Source organism: Coregonus lavaretus (genome assembly GCF_964263955.1).
Source record: "Coregonus lavaretus genome assembly, chromosome: 18".
NCBI lineage: Eukaryota > Metazoa > Chordata > Actinopteri > Salmoniformes > Salmonidae > Coregonus > Coregonus lavaretus.
This window is the reverse complement of record NC_140005.1, coordinates 6,822,734-6,834,991: the sequence shown is the minus strand read 5'-3', so window position 1 is coordinate 6,834,991 and position 12,258 is coordinate 6,822,734. Positions and strand designations below refer to the sequence as shown.

The following is a 12,258-nucleotide window of genomic DNA, read 5'->3' as shown; positions in this document are numbered from 1 at the left end:
CATAAGGGTTTGTAGGAGACATAATGTGGGTTTGTAAGAGACATAATGTGGGTTTGTAGCAGACATAATGTGGGTTTGTAAGAGACAATGTGGGTTTGTAGCAGACATAAGGGTTTGTAGGAGACATAATGTGGGTTTGTAGGAGACATAATGTGGGTTTGTAGGAGACATAATGTGGGTTTGTAGGAGACAATGTGGGTTTGTAGCAGACATAATGTGGGTTTGTAGCAGACATAAGGGTTTGTAGGAGACATAATGTGGGTTTGTAGGAGACATAATGTGGGTTTGTAGGAGACATAATGTGGGTTTGTAGGAGACAATGTGGGTTTGTAGCAGACATAATGTGGGTTTGTAGGAGACATAATGTGGGTTTGTAGGAGACATAATGTGGGTTTGTAGGAGACATAATGTGGGTTTGTAGGAGACAATGTGGGTTTGTAGCAGACATAATGTGGGTTTGTAGCAGACATAAGGGTTTGTAGGAGACATAATGTGGGTTTGTAGGAGACATAATGTGGGTTTGTAGGAGACAATGTGGGTTTGTAGGAGACAATGTGGGTTTGTAGGAGACATAATGTGAGTTTGTAGCAGACATAATGTGGGTTTGTAGGAGACATAATGTGGGTTTGTAAGAGACAATGTGGGTTTGTAGCAGACATAAGGGTTTGTAGGAGACATAATGTGGGTTTGTAGGAGACATAATGTGGGTTTGTAGGAGACATAATGTGGGTTTGTAGGAGACAATGTGGGTTTGTAGCAGACATAATGTGGGTTTGTAGCAGACATAAGGGTTTGTAGGAGACATAATGTGGGTTTGTAGGAGACATAATGTGGGTTTGTAGGAGACATAATGTGGGTTTGTAGGAGACAATGTGGGTTTGTAGCAGACATAATGTGGGTTTGTAGGAGACATAATGTGGGTTTGTAGGAGACATAATGTGGGTTTGTAAGATACAATGTGGGTTTGTAGCAGACATAAGGGTTTGTAGGAGATATAATGTGGGTTTGTAGGAGACATAATGTGGGTTTGTAGCAGACATTATGTGGGTTTGTAGCAGACATAATGTGGGTTTGTAGGAGACATAATGTGGGTTTGTAGCAGACATAAGGGTTTGTAGGAGACATAATGTGGGTTTGTAAGAGACATAATGTGGGTTTGTAGCAGACATAATGTGGGTTTGTAAGAGACAATGTGGGTTTGTAGCAGACATAAGGGTTTGTAGGAGACATAATGTGGGTTTGTAGGAGACATAATGTGGGTTTGTAGGAGACAATGTGGGTTTGTAGCAGACATAATGTGGGTTTGTAGCAGACATAAGGGTTTGTAGGAGACATAATGTGGGTTTGTAGGAGACATAATGTGGGTTTGTAGGAGACATAATGTGGGTTTGTAGGAGACAATGTGGGTTTGTAGCAGACATACTGTGGGTTTGTAGGAGACATAATGTGGGTTTGTAGGAGACATAATGTGGGTTTGTAGGAGACATAATGTGGGTTTGTAGGAGACAATGTGGGTTTGTAGCAGACATAATGTGGGTTTGTAGGAGACATAATGTGGGTTTGTAGCAGACATAAGGGTTTGTAGGAGACATAATGTGGGTTTGTAGCAGACATAAGGGTTTGTAGGAGACATAATGTGGGTTTGTAAGAGACATAATGTGGGTTTGTAGCAGACATAATGTGGGTTTGTAAGAGACAATGTGGGTTTGTAGCAGACATAAGGGTTTGTAGGAGACATAATGTGGGTTTGTAGGAGACATAATGTGGGTTTGTAGGAGACATAATGTGGGTTTGTAGGAGACAATGTGGGTTTGTAGCAGACATAATGTGGGTTTGTAGCAGACATAAGGGTTTGTAGGAGACATAATGTGGGTTTGTAGGAGACATAATGTGGGTTTGTAGGAGACATAATGTGGGTTTGTAGGAGACAATGTGGGTTTGTAGCAGACATAATGTGGGTTTGTAGGAGACATAATGTGGGTTTGTAGGAGACATAATGTGGGTTTGTAGGAGACATAATGTGGGTTTGTAGGAGACAATGTGGGTTTGTAGCAGACATAATGTGGGTTTGTAGCAGACATAAGGGTTTGTAGGAGACATAATGTGGGTTTGTAGGATACATAATGTGGGTTTGTAGGAGACATAATGTGGGTTTGTAGGAGACAATGTGGGTTTGTAGCAGACATAATGTGGGTTTGTAGGAGACATAATGTGGGTTTGTAGGAGACATAATGTGGGTTTGTAAGAGACAATGTGGGTTTGTAGCAGACATAAGGGTTTGTAGGAGATATAATGTGGGTTTGTAGGAGACATAATGTGGGTTTGTAAGAGAAAATGTGGGTTTGTAGCAGACATAAGGGTTTGTAGGAGACATAATGTGGGTTTGTAAGAGACAATGTGTGTTTGTAGCAGACATAATGTGGGTTTGTAGGAGACATAATGTGGGTTTGTAGGAGACAATGTGGGTTTGTAGGAGACAATGTGGGTTTGTAGGAGACATAATGTGAGTTTGTAGCAGACATAATGTGGGTTTGTAGGAGACATAATGTGGGTTTGTAAGAGACAATGTGGGTTTGTAGCAGACATAAGGGTTTGTAGGAGACATAATGTGGGTTTGTAGGAGACATAATGTGGGTTTGTAGGAGACATAATGTGGGTTTGTAGGAGACAATGTGGGTTTGTAGCAGACATAATGTGGGTTTGTAGCAGACATAAGGGTTTGTAGGAGACATAATGTGGGTTTGTAGGAGACATAATGTGGGTTTGTAGGAGACATAATGTGGGTTTGTAGGAGACAATGTGGGTTTGTAGCAGACATAATGTGGGTTTGTAGGAGACATAATGTGGGTTTGTAGGAGACATAATGTGGGTTTGTAAGAGACAATGTGGGTTTGTAGCAGACATAAGGGTTTGTAGGAGATATAATGTGGGTTTGTAGGAGACATAATGTGGGTTTGTAAGAGAAAATGTGGGTTTGTAGCAGACATAAGGGTTTGTAGGAGACATAATGTGGGTTTGTAAGAGACAATGTGTGTTTGTAGCAGACATAATGTGGGTTTGTAGGAGACATAATGTGGGTTTGTAGGAGACAATGTGGGTTTGTAGGAGACAATGTGGGTTTGTAGGAGACATAATGTGAGTTTGTAGCAGACATAATGTGGGTTTGTAGGAGACATAATGTGGGTTTGTAGGAGACATAATGTGGGTTTGTAGCAGACATTATGTGGGTTTGTAGCAGACATAATGTGGGTTTGTAGGAGACATAATGTGGGTTTGTGGGAGACATAATGTGGGTTTGTAGCAGACATAATGTGGGTTTGTAGGAGACATAATGTGGGTTTGTGGGAGACATAATGTGGGTTTGTAGGAGACATAATGTGGGTTTGTAGGAGACATAATGTGGGTTTGTAGGAGACATAATGTGGGTTTGAGGAGACATAATGTGGGTTTGTAGGAGACATAATGTGGGTTTGTAGGAGACATAATGTGGGTTTGTAGGAGACATAATGTGGGTTTGAGGAGACATAATGTGGGTTTGTAGGAGACATAATGTGGGTTTGTAGGAGACATAATGTGGGTTTGTAGGAGACAATGTGGGTTTGTAGGAGACATAATGTGGGTTTGTAGGAGACATAATGTGTCGACTTAGTGGACTAATCAAATAAACACACCACAGGTGTGATGATTTCCTATGTTGAGGTAGAAATGTGTATTTCAATAGTGTGCACGTATTGAGCTTTAGGGTACAATTTACTTTGACTACGTTCAAATATTCATACTAGCAGCTGGAAGCAAACCAGACCAAAATGTGGTTGTCAGCGTGGAACACAGTCATTACTGTTTTCATAGGATCAATAAGCCAACACTAAAACACTAAGGTTGGTTTTACTCAAAGCAAGAAAAATACTGTTGAAAGATACCTCATAAGCTGACCCTATTTCTCATTAACTGACCCTATGTCTCATAAACTGACCCTAAATCGGGTCACGTGGTCAGGAAAACCTTAGGCCTACCAAAAGGTAATGGGAGGGATTTGAGTTGTGTTTACCTCTTGGTTGCTGGTGCAGCAGCATCCTTCCTAGAGCCGGAGAGGGCCGGTAACGTGCCACCACTTTTCTTTGGTAGGACAGTACCGTTGTTGACCATGGGCCTTAGAGGCAGGGCAGCCATCATGGGTCTGGCTGTAAAACAAACACACACAGTAGCACAGAGTGAGTGGCGCTTTGCATTGAACCAGCTGCAACTGATGCTCTGCCCTGAACCAGCTACAGCACACAGAAAAGACCCACTCCTCATGGTGACTAGCTGTTGGGAACTGTCATAGTCAGGTGTGAAGTGAATGAACCGGAGAGGAGATTGTGACAACAATGTAAAGGCAATAATTAACAGGAAAGGTTGAATACAATGCATTGGAGACATCCCAGCGATGTCATTAAAACCGATGACATTATAACCAGAAACTGGTTGAAATGTCATTATAACATCATTTCAACCGGTTTTGCCAAGTTTTTTCCCCGCTGGAATTGACCACATGGAAGCATACCCAATACTGTACACTTCCACTGATCTTCTGACTCGGTCTATCATTTTGAATGGAGATGGAAGTCACTAAACTGCCCTCGTCACGAGGTGTACAACTAACAGGCTGATGGGAAACTCATGGAGTAAGCCGAGTCATCGGATGACGCACTGAACGTGGCCGAGATGTTTAACTCTTGAACCCAGTATGCACATTCCACATTTCTTTACCGATGCTGGGCCAAAAAAGACTGATGACATAATGGAAGAAAAGCCCACACAGGGTTAGGGTTATATATAATATATACAGTATGCTTCTCCCGTGATCTATTTCTGCATTTACAACATTTTGGCTGAAACAGCCTTCATCAATAGTCTTCATCAGCCTTCATCATCAGCCTTCATCCTGATCGGTTGCGTCACCGCCTGGTATGGCAACTGCTTGGTATCCGACCGTAAGGCACTACGGAGGGTAGTGCGTACGGCCCAGTACATCACTGGGGCCAAGCTTCCTGCCATCCAGGACCTCTAAACTAGGTGGTGTCAGAGGAAGGCCCAAAAAATTGTCAAAGACTCCAGCCACTCTAGTCATAGACTGTTCTCTCTGCTACCGCACGGCAAGCGGTACTGGAGTGCCAAGTCTAGGTCCAAAAGGCTCCTTAACAGCTTCTACCCCCAAGCCATAAGACTGCTGAACAATTAATGAAATGGCTACCCAGACTATTTACATTGAACCCCCCCTTTGTTTTTACACTGCTGCTACTCGCTGTTTATTATCTATGCATAGTCACTTTACCCCTACCTACATGTACAAATTACCTGGACTAACCTGTACCCCCGCACATTGACTCAGTACCGGTACCCACTGTATATAGCCTCATTATTGTTATTTTATTGTGTAACTTTTTAAAAAACTTTAGTTTATTTAGTAAATATTTTCTCAACTCTATTTCCTTAAAACTGGATTTTGTTGGTTAATTAAGGGCTTGTAAGTAAGCATTTCACGGTAAGGTGTACCAAAAATCTTTTTTTTTATGGTTATCAAACCTTTTGTGTTATGAAAACATTTGCATTTTTATATTTGATTACGTGTTGTATTCGGTGCATGTGACCAATAAAATTTGATTTGATATTTGATTTGATCATCAGACTTAAATCAGTCTTCACCATCAGCCTTCATCATCAATCTTCATCCGCCTTCACCAGCCTTCATCAATAGCCTTCATCATCAGCCTTCACCAGCCTTCATCAATAGCCTTCATCAATAGTCTTCACCAGCCTTCATCAATAGCCTTCATCATCAGCCGTCATCATCAGCCGTCATCATCAGCCTTCATCAATAGCCTTCATCATCAGCTTTCATCAATAGTCTTCACCAGCCTTCATCAATAGCCTTCATCATCAGCCTTCATCAATAGCCTTCATCATCAGCTTTCATCAATAGCCTTCATCAATAGCCTTCATCATCAGCCTTCATCATCAGCCTTCATCATCAGACTTCATCATCAGACTTCATCATTAGCCTCCAACTTGACTAGACGTTGTGTCCTGTAAATTGTATGTGGATGCAGGAATAAAGAACAGGAGCAGACTTCACTTCCTTTATTAGAACTCATGCGCAGTTAGTCACACTGCTGGAACATCACTCACACCTTGAGTGACTCCCAGCGCTCCATTCTAACATCATTAGGGGCCCACTTTACTTCCTCAGCATAATTGCTAAACAGGACTGATAAGGGTTGCCAGGCCTGTATTTGTATGGATGGCAGAACAGTGGCTATAAAATATTTATCACTGCAGATAAAGCTGCTGGGGTTTGTTATGCTTGCTTTGCCCGGCTGGCATGCGCGCGCGTGTGTGTGCGTGTGCGTGCAATCTTTGATTTCTGTGTTTGCGTGTGTATGCAGCAGAATCACTCTTGGCAGGGCATACTGACAGTATATATAGCAGAATTAGACCAAACAGAGGCACCAGGCAGACACAGAGAGAGAGAGAGAGAGAGAGAGGAGAGAGAGAGAGAGGAGAGAGAGAGAGAGAGAGAGAGAGAGAGAGAGAGAGAGAGAGAGAGAGAGAGAGAGAGAGAGAGAGAGAGAGAGAGAGAGAGAGAGAGGAGAGAGAGAGAGAGAGAGAGAGAGAGAGAGAGAGAGAGAGAGAGAGAGAGAGAGAGAGAGAGAGAGAGAGAGAGAGAGAGAGAGAGAGAAGAGGAGCGATGACTCTCACCGCCAAAATATGCATAATGTGACTAAATTCAGCTACATAACTAGGTGCACTGCGAATGATGATGTTCTCACAGCTGTTGTCTGTTTTGTAGCCACATAATATGATTTAGTGTGGGTATCAGGACATGCTAGAATGAAGGAAAAACCATGCAAGTGTTTTCCACAGCTACCACCTCTCTATGGAATGGAATGGCATGCAGTCTGGTGCAGTCTGGTGCAGTCTGGTGCAGTCTGGTGCAGTCTGGTGCAGTCCGGTGCAGTCTGGTGCAGTCCGGTGCAGTCTGGTGCAGTCTGGTGCAGTCCGGTGCAGTCCGGTGCAGTCCGGTGCAGTCCGGTGCAGTCCGGTGCAGTCCGGTGCAGTCCAGTGCAGTCCGGGCAGTCTGGTGCAGTCCGGTGGCAGGTCTGGTGCAGTCCGGTGCAGTCTGGTGCACCACCAACATCAGAATGCTGCATCGCAGTGCTAGCTGTGCCACTAGAGATCCTGTTCGAATCCAGGCTCTGTCGTAGCCGGGCCCGCGAGCGGGGAGGACCCATGCGACGGCGCACAATTGGCCCAGCGTCGTCCAGGGTAGGGGAGGGAATGGCCGGCAGGGATGTAGCTCAGTTGGTAGAGCATGGCGTTTGCAATGCCAGGGTTGTGGGTTCGATTCCCACGGGGGGGCCAGTATGAAAAAATATATATATATAAAAAAAATAATGAATGCACTCACTAACTGTAAGTCGCTCTGGATAAGAGCGTCTGCTAAAATGACTAAAATGTAAATGTAATGCTCTCCATTGACCGTGTCACAGTAGACGCCAGGGCTCAGTAGACACCAGGGTTCAGTAGACGCCAGGGCTCAGTAGACACCAGGGTTCAGTAGACACCAGGGTTCAGTAGACACCAGGGTTCAGTAGACGCCAGGGTTCAGTAGACACCAGGGTTCAGTAGACACCAGGGTTCAGTAGTATAATGTACATTTTAAAGACATCCCTTTCATTATGTCATAGGTAGTAGGGATGTCTGGAAATGTACACCATACATTAAACACAGTTGACTCCATAGACACATGGCAGTGCTCAGTAGGGTTGCACAACGCAGGCCATGTTAGAGGGGACAGATCCTACCTGGCTTTCCACCATTGCTTTCTGATGAGGGGGACCTTTTCATCAAAGCTGGGTCTACAGCCGTAGGTACACAGACCCACAACAACAACAGAGTCCAGGGGAGGAGAACAGGAGGATGAAAGAGTATCAGAAGTAGAAAGAGATAGATGGAGGAGAGGAAGAGATAGATGGAGGAGAGGAAGAGATAGATGGAGGAGAGGAAGAGATAGATGGAGGAGAGGAAGAGATAGATGGAGGAGAGGAAGAGAGAGATGGAGAAGAGGAAGACAGAGATGGAGGAGAGGAAGAGAGAGATGGAGGAGAGGAAGAGATAGATGGAGGAGAGGAAGAGAGAGATGGAGGAGAGGAAGAGAGAGATGGAGGAGAGGAAGAGATAGATGGAGGAGAGGAAGAGATAGATGGAGGAGAGGAAGAGATAGATGGAGAAGAGGAAGAGATAGATGGAGAAGAGGAAGAGAGAGATGGAGGAGAGGAAGAGAGAGATGGATGAGAGGAAGAGATAGATGGAGGAGAGGAAGAGATAGATGGAGAAGAGGAAGAGATAGATGGAGGAGAGGAAGAGATAGATGGAGGAGAGGAAGAGATAGATGGAGGAGAGGACGAGATAGATGGAGGAGAGGAAGAGAGAGATGGAGGAGAGGAAGAGATAGATGGAGGAGAGGAAGAGATAGATGGAGGAGAGGAAGAGATAGATGGAGGAGAGGACGAGATAGATGGAGAAGAGGAAGAGATAGATGGAGGAGAGGAAGAGAGAGATGGAGGAGAGGAAGAGATAGATGGAGGAGAGGAAGAGATAGATGGAGGAGAGGAAGAGATAGATGGAGAAGAGGAAGAGATACAGTGGGGAAAACAAGTATTTAGTCAGCCACCAATTGTGCAAGTTCTCCCACTTAAAAAGATGAGAGAGGCCTGTAATTTCCATCATAGGTACACGTCAACTATGACAGACAAATTGAGAAAAAAAAATCCAGACAATCACATTGTAGGATTTTTAATGAATTTATTTGCAAATTATGGTGGAAAATAAGTATTTGGTCACCTACAAACAAGCAAGATTTCTGGCTCTCACAGACCTGTAACTTCTTCTTTAAGAGGCTCCTCTGTCCTCCACTCGTTACCTGTATTAATTGCACCTGTTTGAACTTGTTATCAGTATAAAAAGACACCTGTCCACAACCTCAAACAGTCACACTCCAAACTCCACTATGGCCAAGACCAAAGAGCTGTCAAAGGACACCAGAAACAAAATTGTAGACCTGCACCAGGCTGGGAAGACTGAATCTGCAATAGGTAAGCAGCTTGGTTTGAAGAAATCAACTGTGGGAGCAATTATTAGGAATTGGAAGACAAACAAGACCACTGATAATCTCCCTCGATCTGGGGCTCCACGCAAGATCTCACACCGTGGGGTCAAAATGATCACAAGAACAGTGTGCAAAAATCCCAGAACCACACGGGGGGACCTAGTGAATGACCTGCAGAGAGCTGGGACCAAAGTAACAAAGCCTACCATCAGTAACACACTACGCCGCCAGGGACTCAAATCCTGCAGTGCCAGACGTGTCCCCCTGCTTAAGCCAGTACATGTCCAGGCCCGTCTGAAGTTTGCTAGAGTGCATTTGGATGATCCAGAAGAGGATTGGGAGAATGTCATATGGTCAGATGAAACCAAAATAGAACTTTTTGGTAAAAACTCAACTCGTCGTGTTTGGAGGACAAAGAATGCTGAGTTGCATCCAAAGAACACCATACCTACTGTGAAGCATGGGGGTGGAAACATCATGCTTTGGGGCTGTTTTTCTGCAAAGGGACCAGGACGACTGATCTGTGTAAAGGAAAGAATGAATGGGGCCATGTATCGTGAGATTTTGAGTGAAAACCTCCTTCCATCAGCAAGGGCATTGAAGATGAAACGTGGCTGGGTCTTTCAGCATGACAATGATCCCAAACACACCGCCCGGGCAACGAAGGAGTGGCTTCGTAAGAAGTATTTCAAGGTCCTGGAGTGGCCTAGCCAGTCTCCAGATCTCAACCCCATAGAAAATCTTTGGAGGGAGTTGAAAGTCTGTGTTGCCCAGCGACAGCCCCAAAACATCACTGCTCTAGAGGAGATCTGCACGGAGGAATGGGCCAAAATACCAGCAACAGTGTGTGAAAACCTTGTGAAGACTTACAGAAAACGTTTGACCTGTGTCATTGCCAACAAAGGGTATATAACAAAGTATTGAGAAACTTTTGTTATTGACCAAATACTTATTTTCCACCATAATTTGCAAATAAATTCATAAAAAATCCTACAATGTGATTTTCTGGATTTTCTTTCCTCATTTTGTCTGTCATAGTTGACGTGTACCTATGATGAAAATTACAGGCCTCTCTCATCTTTTTAAGTGGGAGAACTTGCACAATTGTTGGCTGACTAAATACTTTTTTTCCCCACTGTAGATGGAGGAGAGGAAGAGATAGATGGAGGAGAGGAAGAGAGAGATGGAGGAGAGGAAGAGATAGATGGAGGAGAGGAAGAGATAGATGGAGGAGAGGAAGAGATAGATGGAGGAGAGGAAGAGATAGATGGAGGAGAGGAAGAGAGAGATGGAGGAGAGGAAGAGATAGATGGAGGAGAGGAAGAGATAGATGGAGGAGAGGAAGAGATAGATGGAGGAGAGGAAGAGATAGATGGAGGAGAGGAAGAGATAGATGGAGGAGAGGATGAGATAGATGGAGAAGAGGAAGAGAGAGATGGGGGAGAGGAAGAGATAGATGGAGGAGAGGAAGAGAGAGATGGAGGAGAGGAAGAGATAGATGGAGGAGAGGAAGAGATAGATGGAGGAGAGGACGAGATAGATGGAGAAGAGGAAGAGATAGATGGAGGAGAGGAAGAGAGAGATGGAGGAGAGGAAGAGATAGATGGAGGAGAGGAAGAGATAGATGGAGGAGAGGAAGAGATAGATGGAGGAGAGGAAGAGATAGATGGAGGAGAGGAAGAGATAGATGGAGGAGAGGAAGAGAGAGATGGAGGAGAGGAAGAGATAGATGGAGGAGAGGAAGAGATAGATGGAGGAGAGGAAGAGATAGATGGAGGAGAGGAAGAGATAGATGGAGGAGAGGAAGAGAGAGATAGAGGAGAGGAAGAGATAGATGGAGGAGAGGAAGAGATAGATGGAGGAGAGGAAGAGATAGATGGAGGAGAGGAAGAGATAGATGGAGGAGAGGAAGAGAGAGATGGAGAAGAGGAAGAGAGAGATGGAGGAGAGGAAGAGATAGATGGAGGAGAGGAAGAGATAGATGGAGGAGAGGAAGAGATAGATGGAGGAGAGGAAGAGAGAGATGGAGGAGAGGAAGAGATAGATGGAGGAGAGGAAGAGATAGATGGAGGAGAGGAAGAGAGAGATGGAGGAGAGGAAGAGATAGATGGAGGAGAGGAAGAGACAGATGGAGGAGAGGAAGAGGTAGATGGAGGAGAGGAAGAGATAGATGGAGGAGAGGAAGAGATAGATGGAGGAGAGGAAGAGAGAGATGGAGGAGAGGAAGAGAGAGATGGAGGAGAGGAAGAGAGAGATGGAGGAGAGGAAGAGAGAGATGGAGGAGAGGAAGAGATAGATGGAGGAGAGGAAGAGATAGATGGAGGAGAGGAAGAGATAGATGGAGGAGAGGAAGTGATGGGACTGGAATGGGTGACTTTCTGTTTGTCACCGAAAGGGGTTAAAGTTTTGCATCTTTTTGAATTCAGTATGTATGTTTGTGTCTGTCTGTGTGTGTCTACCTGTGTGTGTCTACCTGTGTGTTTACCTGTGTGTGTGTGCGTGCGTGTGTGTCTACCTGTGTGTGTCTGCCTGTGTGTGTCTACCTGTGTGTGTGTGTGTGTATGTCTACCTGTGTGTGTGTGTGTGCGTGTGTGTCTACCTGTGTGTGTTCTATGAGTTCTTTGTGTGTACAATACATCTGTGTGTGCATACACATGTACGTGTGTATATGTGTGTATATGTGTGTGTATATGTGTGTGTGTGTATATGTGTGTATACACAGTTGAAGTCGGAAGTTTACATACACCTTAGCCAAATACATTTAAACTCAGTTTTTCACAATTCCTGACATTTAATCCTAGTAAAAAGTCCCTGTTTTAGGTCAGTTAGGATCACCACTTTATTTTAAGAATGTGAAATGTCAGAATAATAGTAGAAATAATTATTTATTTCAGCTTTTATTTATTTCATCACATTCCCAGTGGGTCAGAAGTTTACATACACTCAATTAGTATTTGGTAGCATTGTCTTTAAATTGTTTAACTTGGGTCAAACGTTTCAGGTAGCCTTCCACAAGCTTCCCACAATAAATTGGGTGAATTTTGGCCCATTCCTCCTGACAGAGCTGGTGTAACTGAGTCAGGTTTGTAGGCCTCCTTGCTCGCACATGC

General features: G+C 44.2%; 1 protein-coding gene across 1 annotated transcript in view; it reads right to left on the bottom strand.

Annotated features, from left to right (window-relative positions):
• Positions 1 to 12,258, bottom strand: part of LOC311145961 (echinoderm microtubule-associated protein-like 1) — a 64,785-nt gene that overhangs the window by 25,717 nt on the left and 26,810 nt on the right. The window contains exon 3 of the mRNA XM_084182364.1: positions 4,049 to 4,181. Coding sequence (XP_084038490.1) covers positions 4,049 to 4,181 — 133 coding nt within the window. The remainder of the gene's footprint in view (positions 1 to 4,048; positions 4,182 to 12,258) is intronic.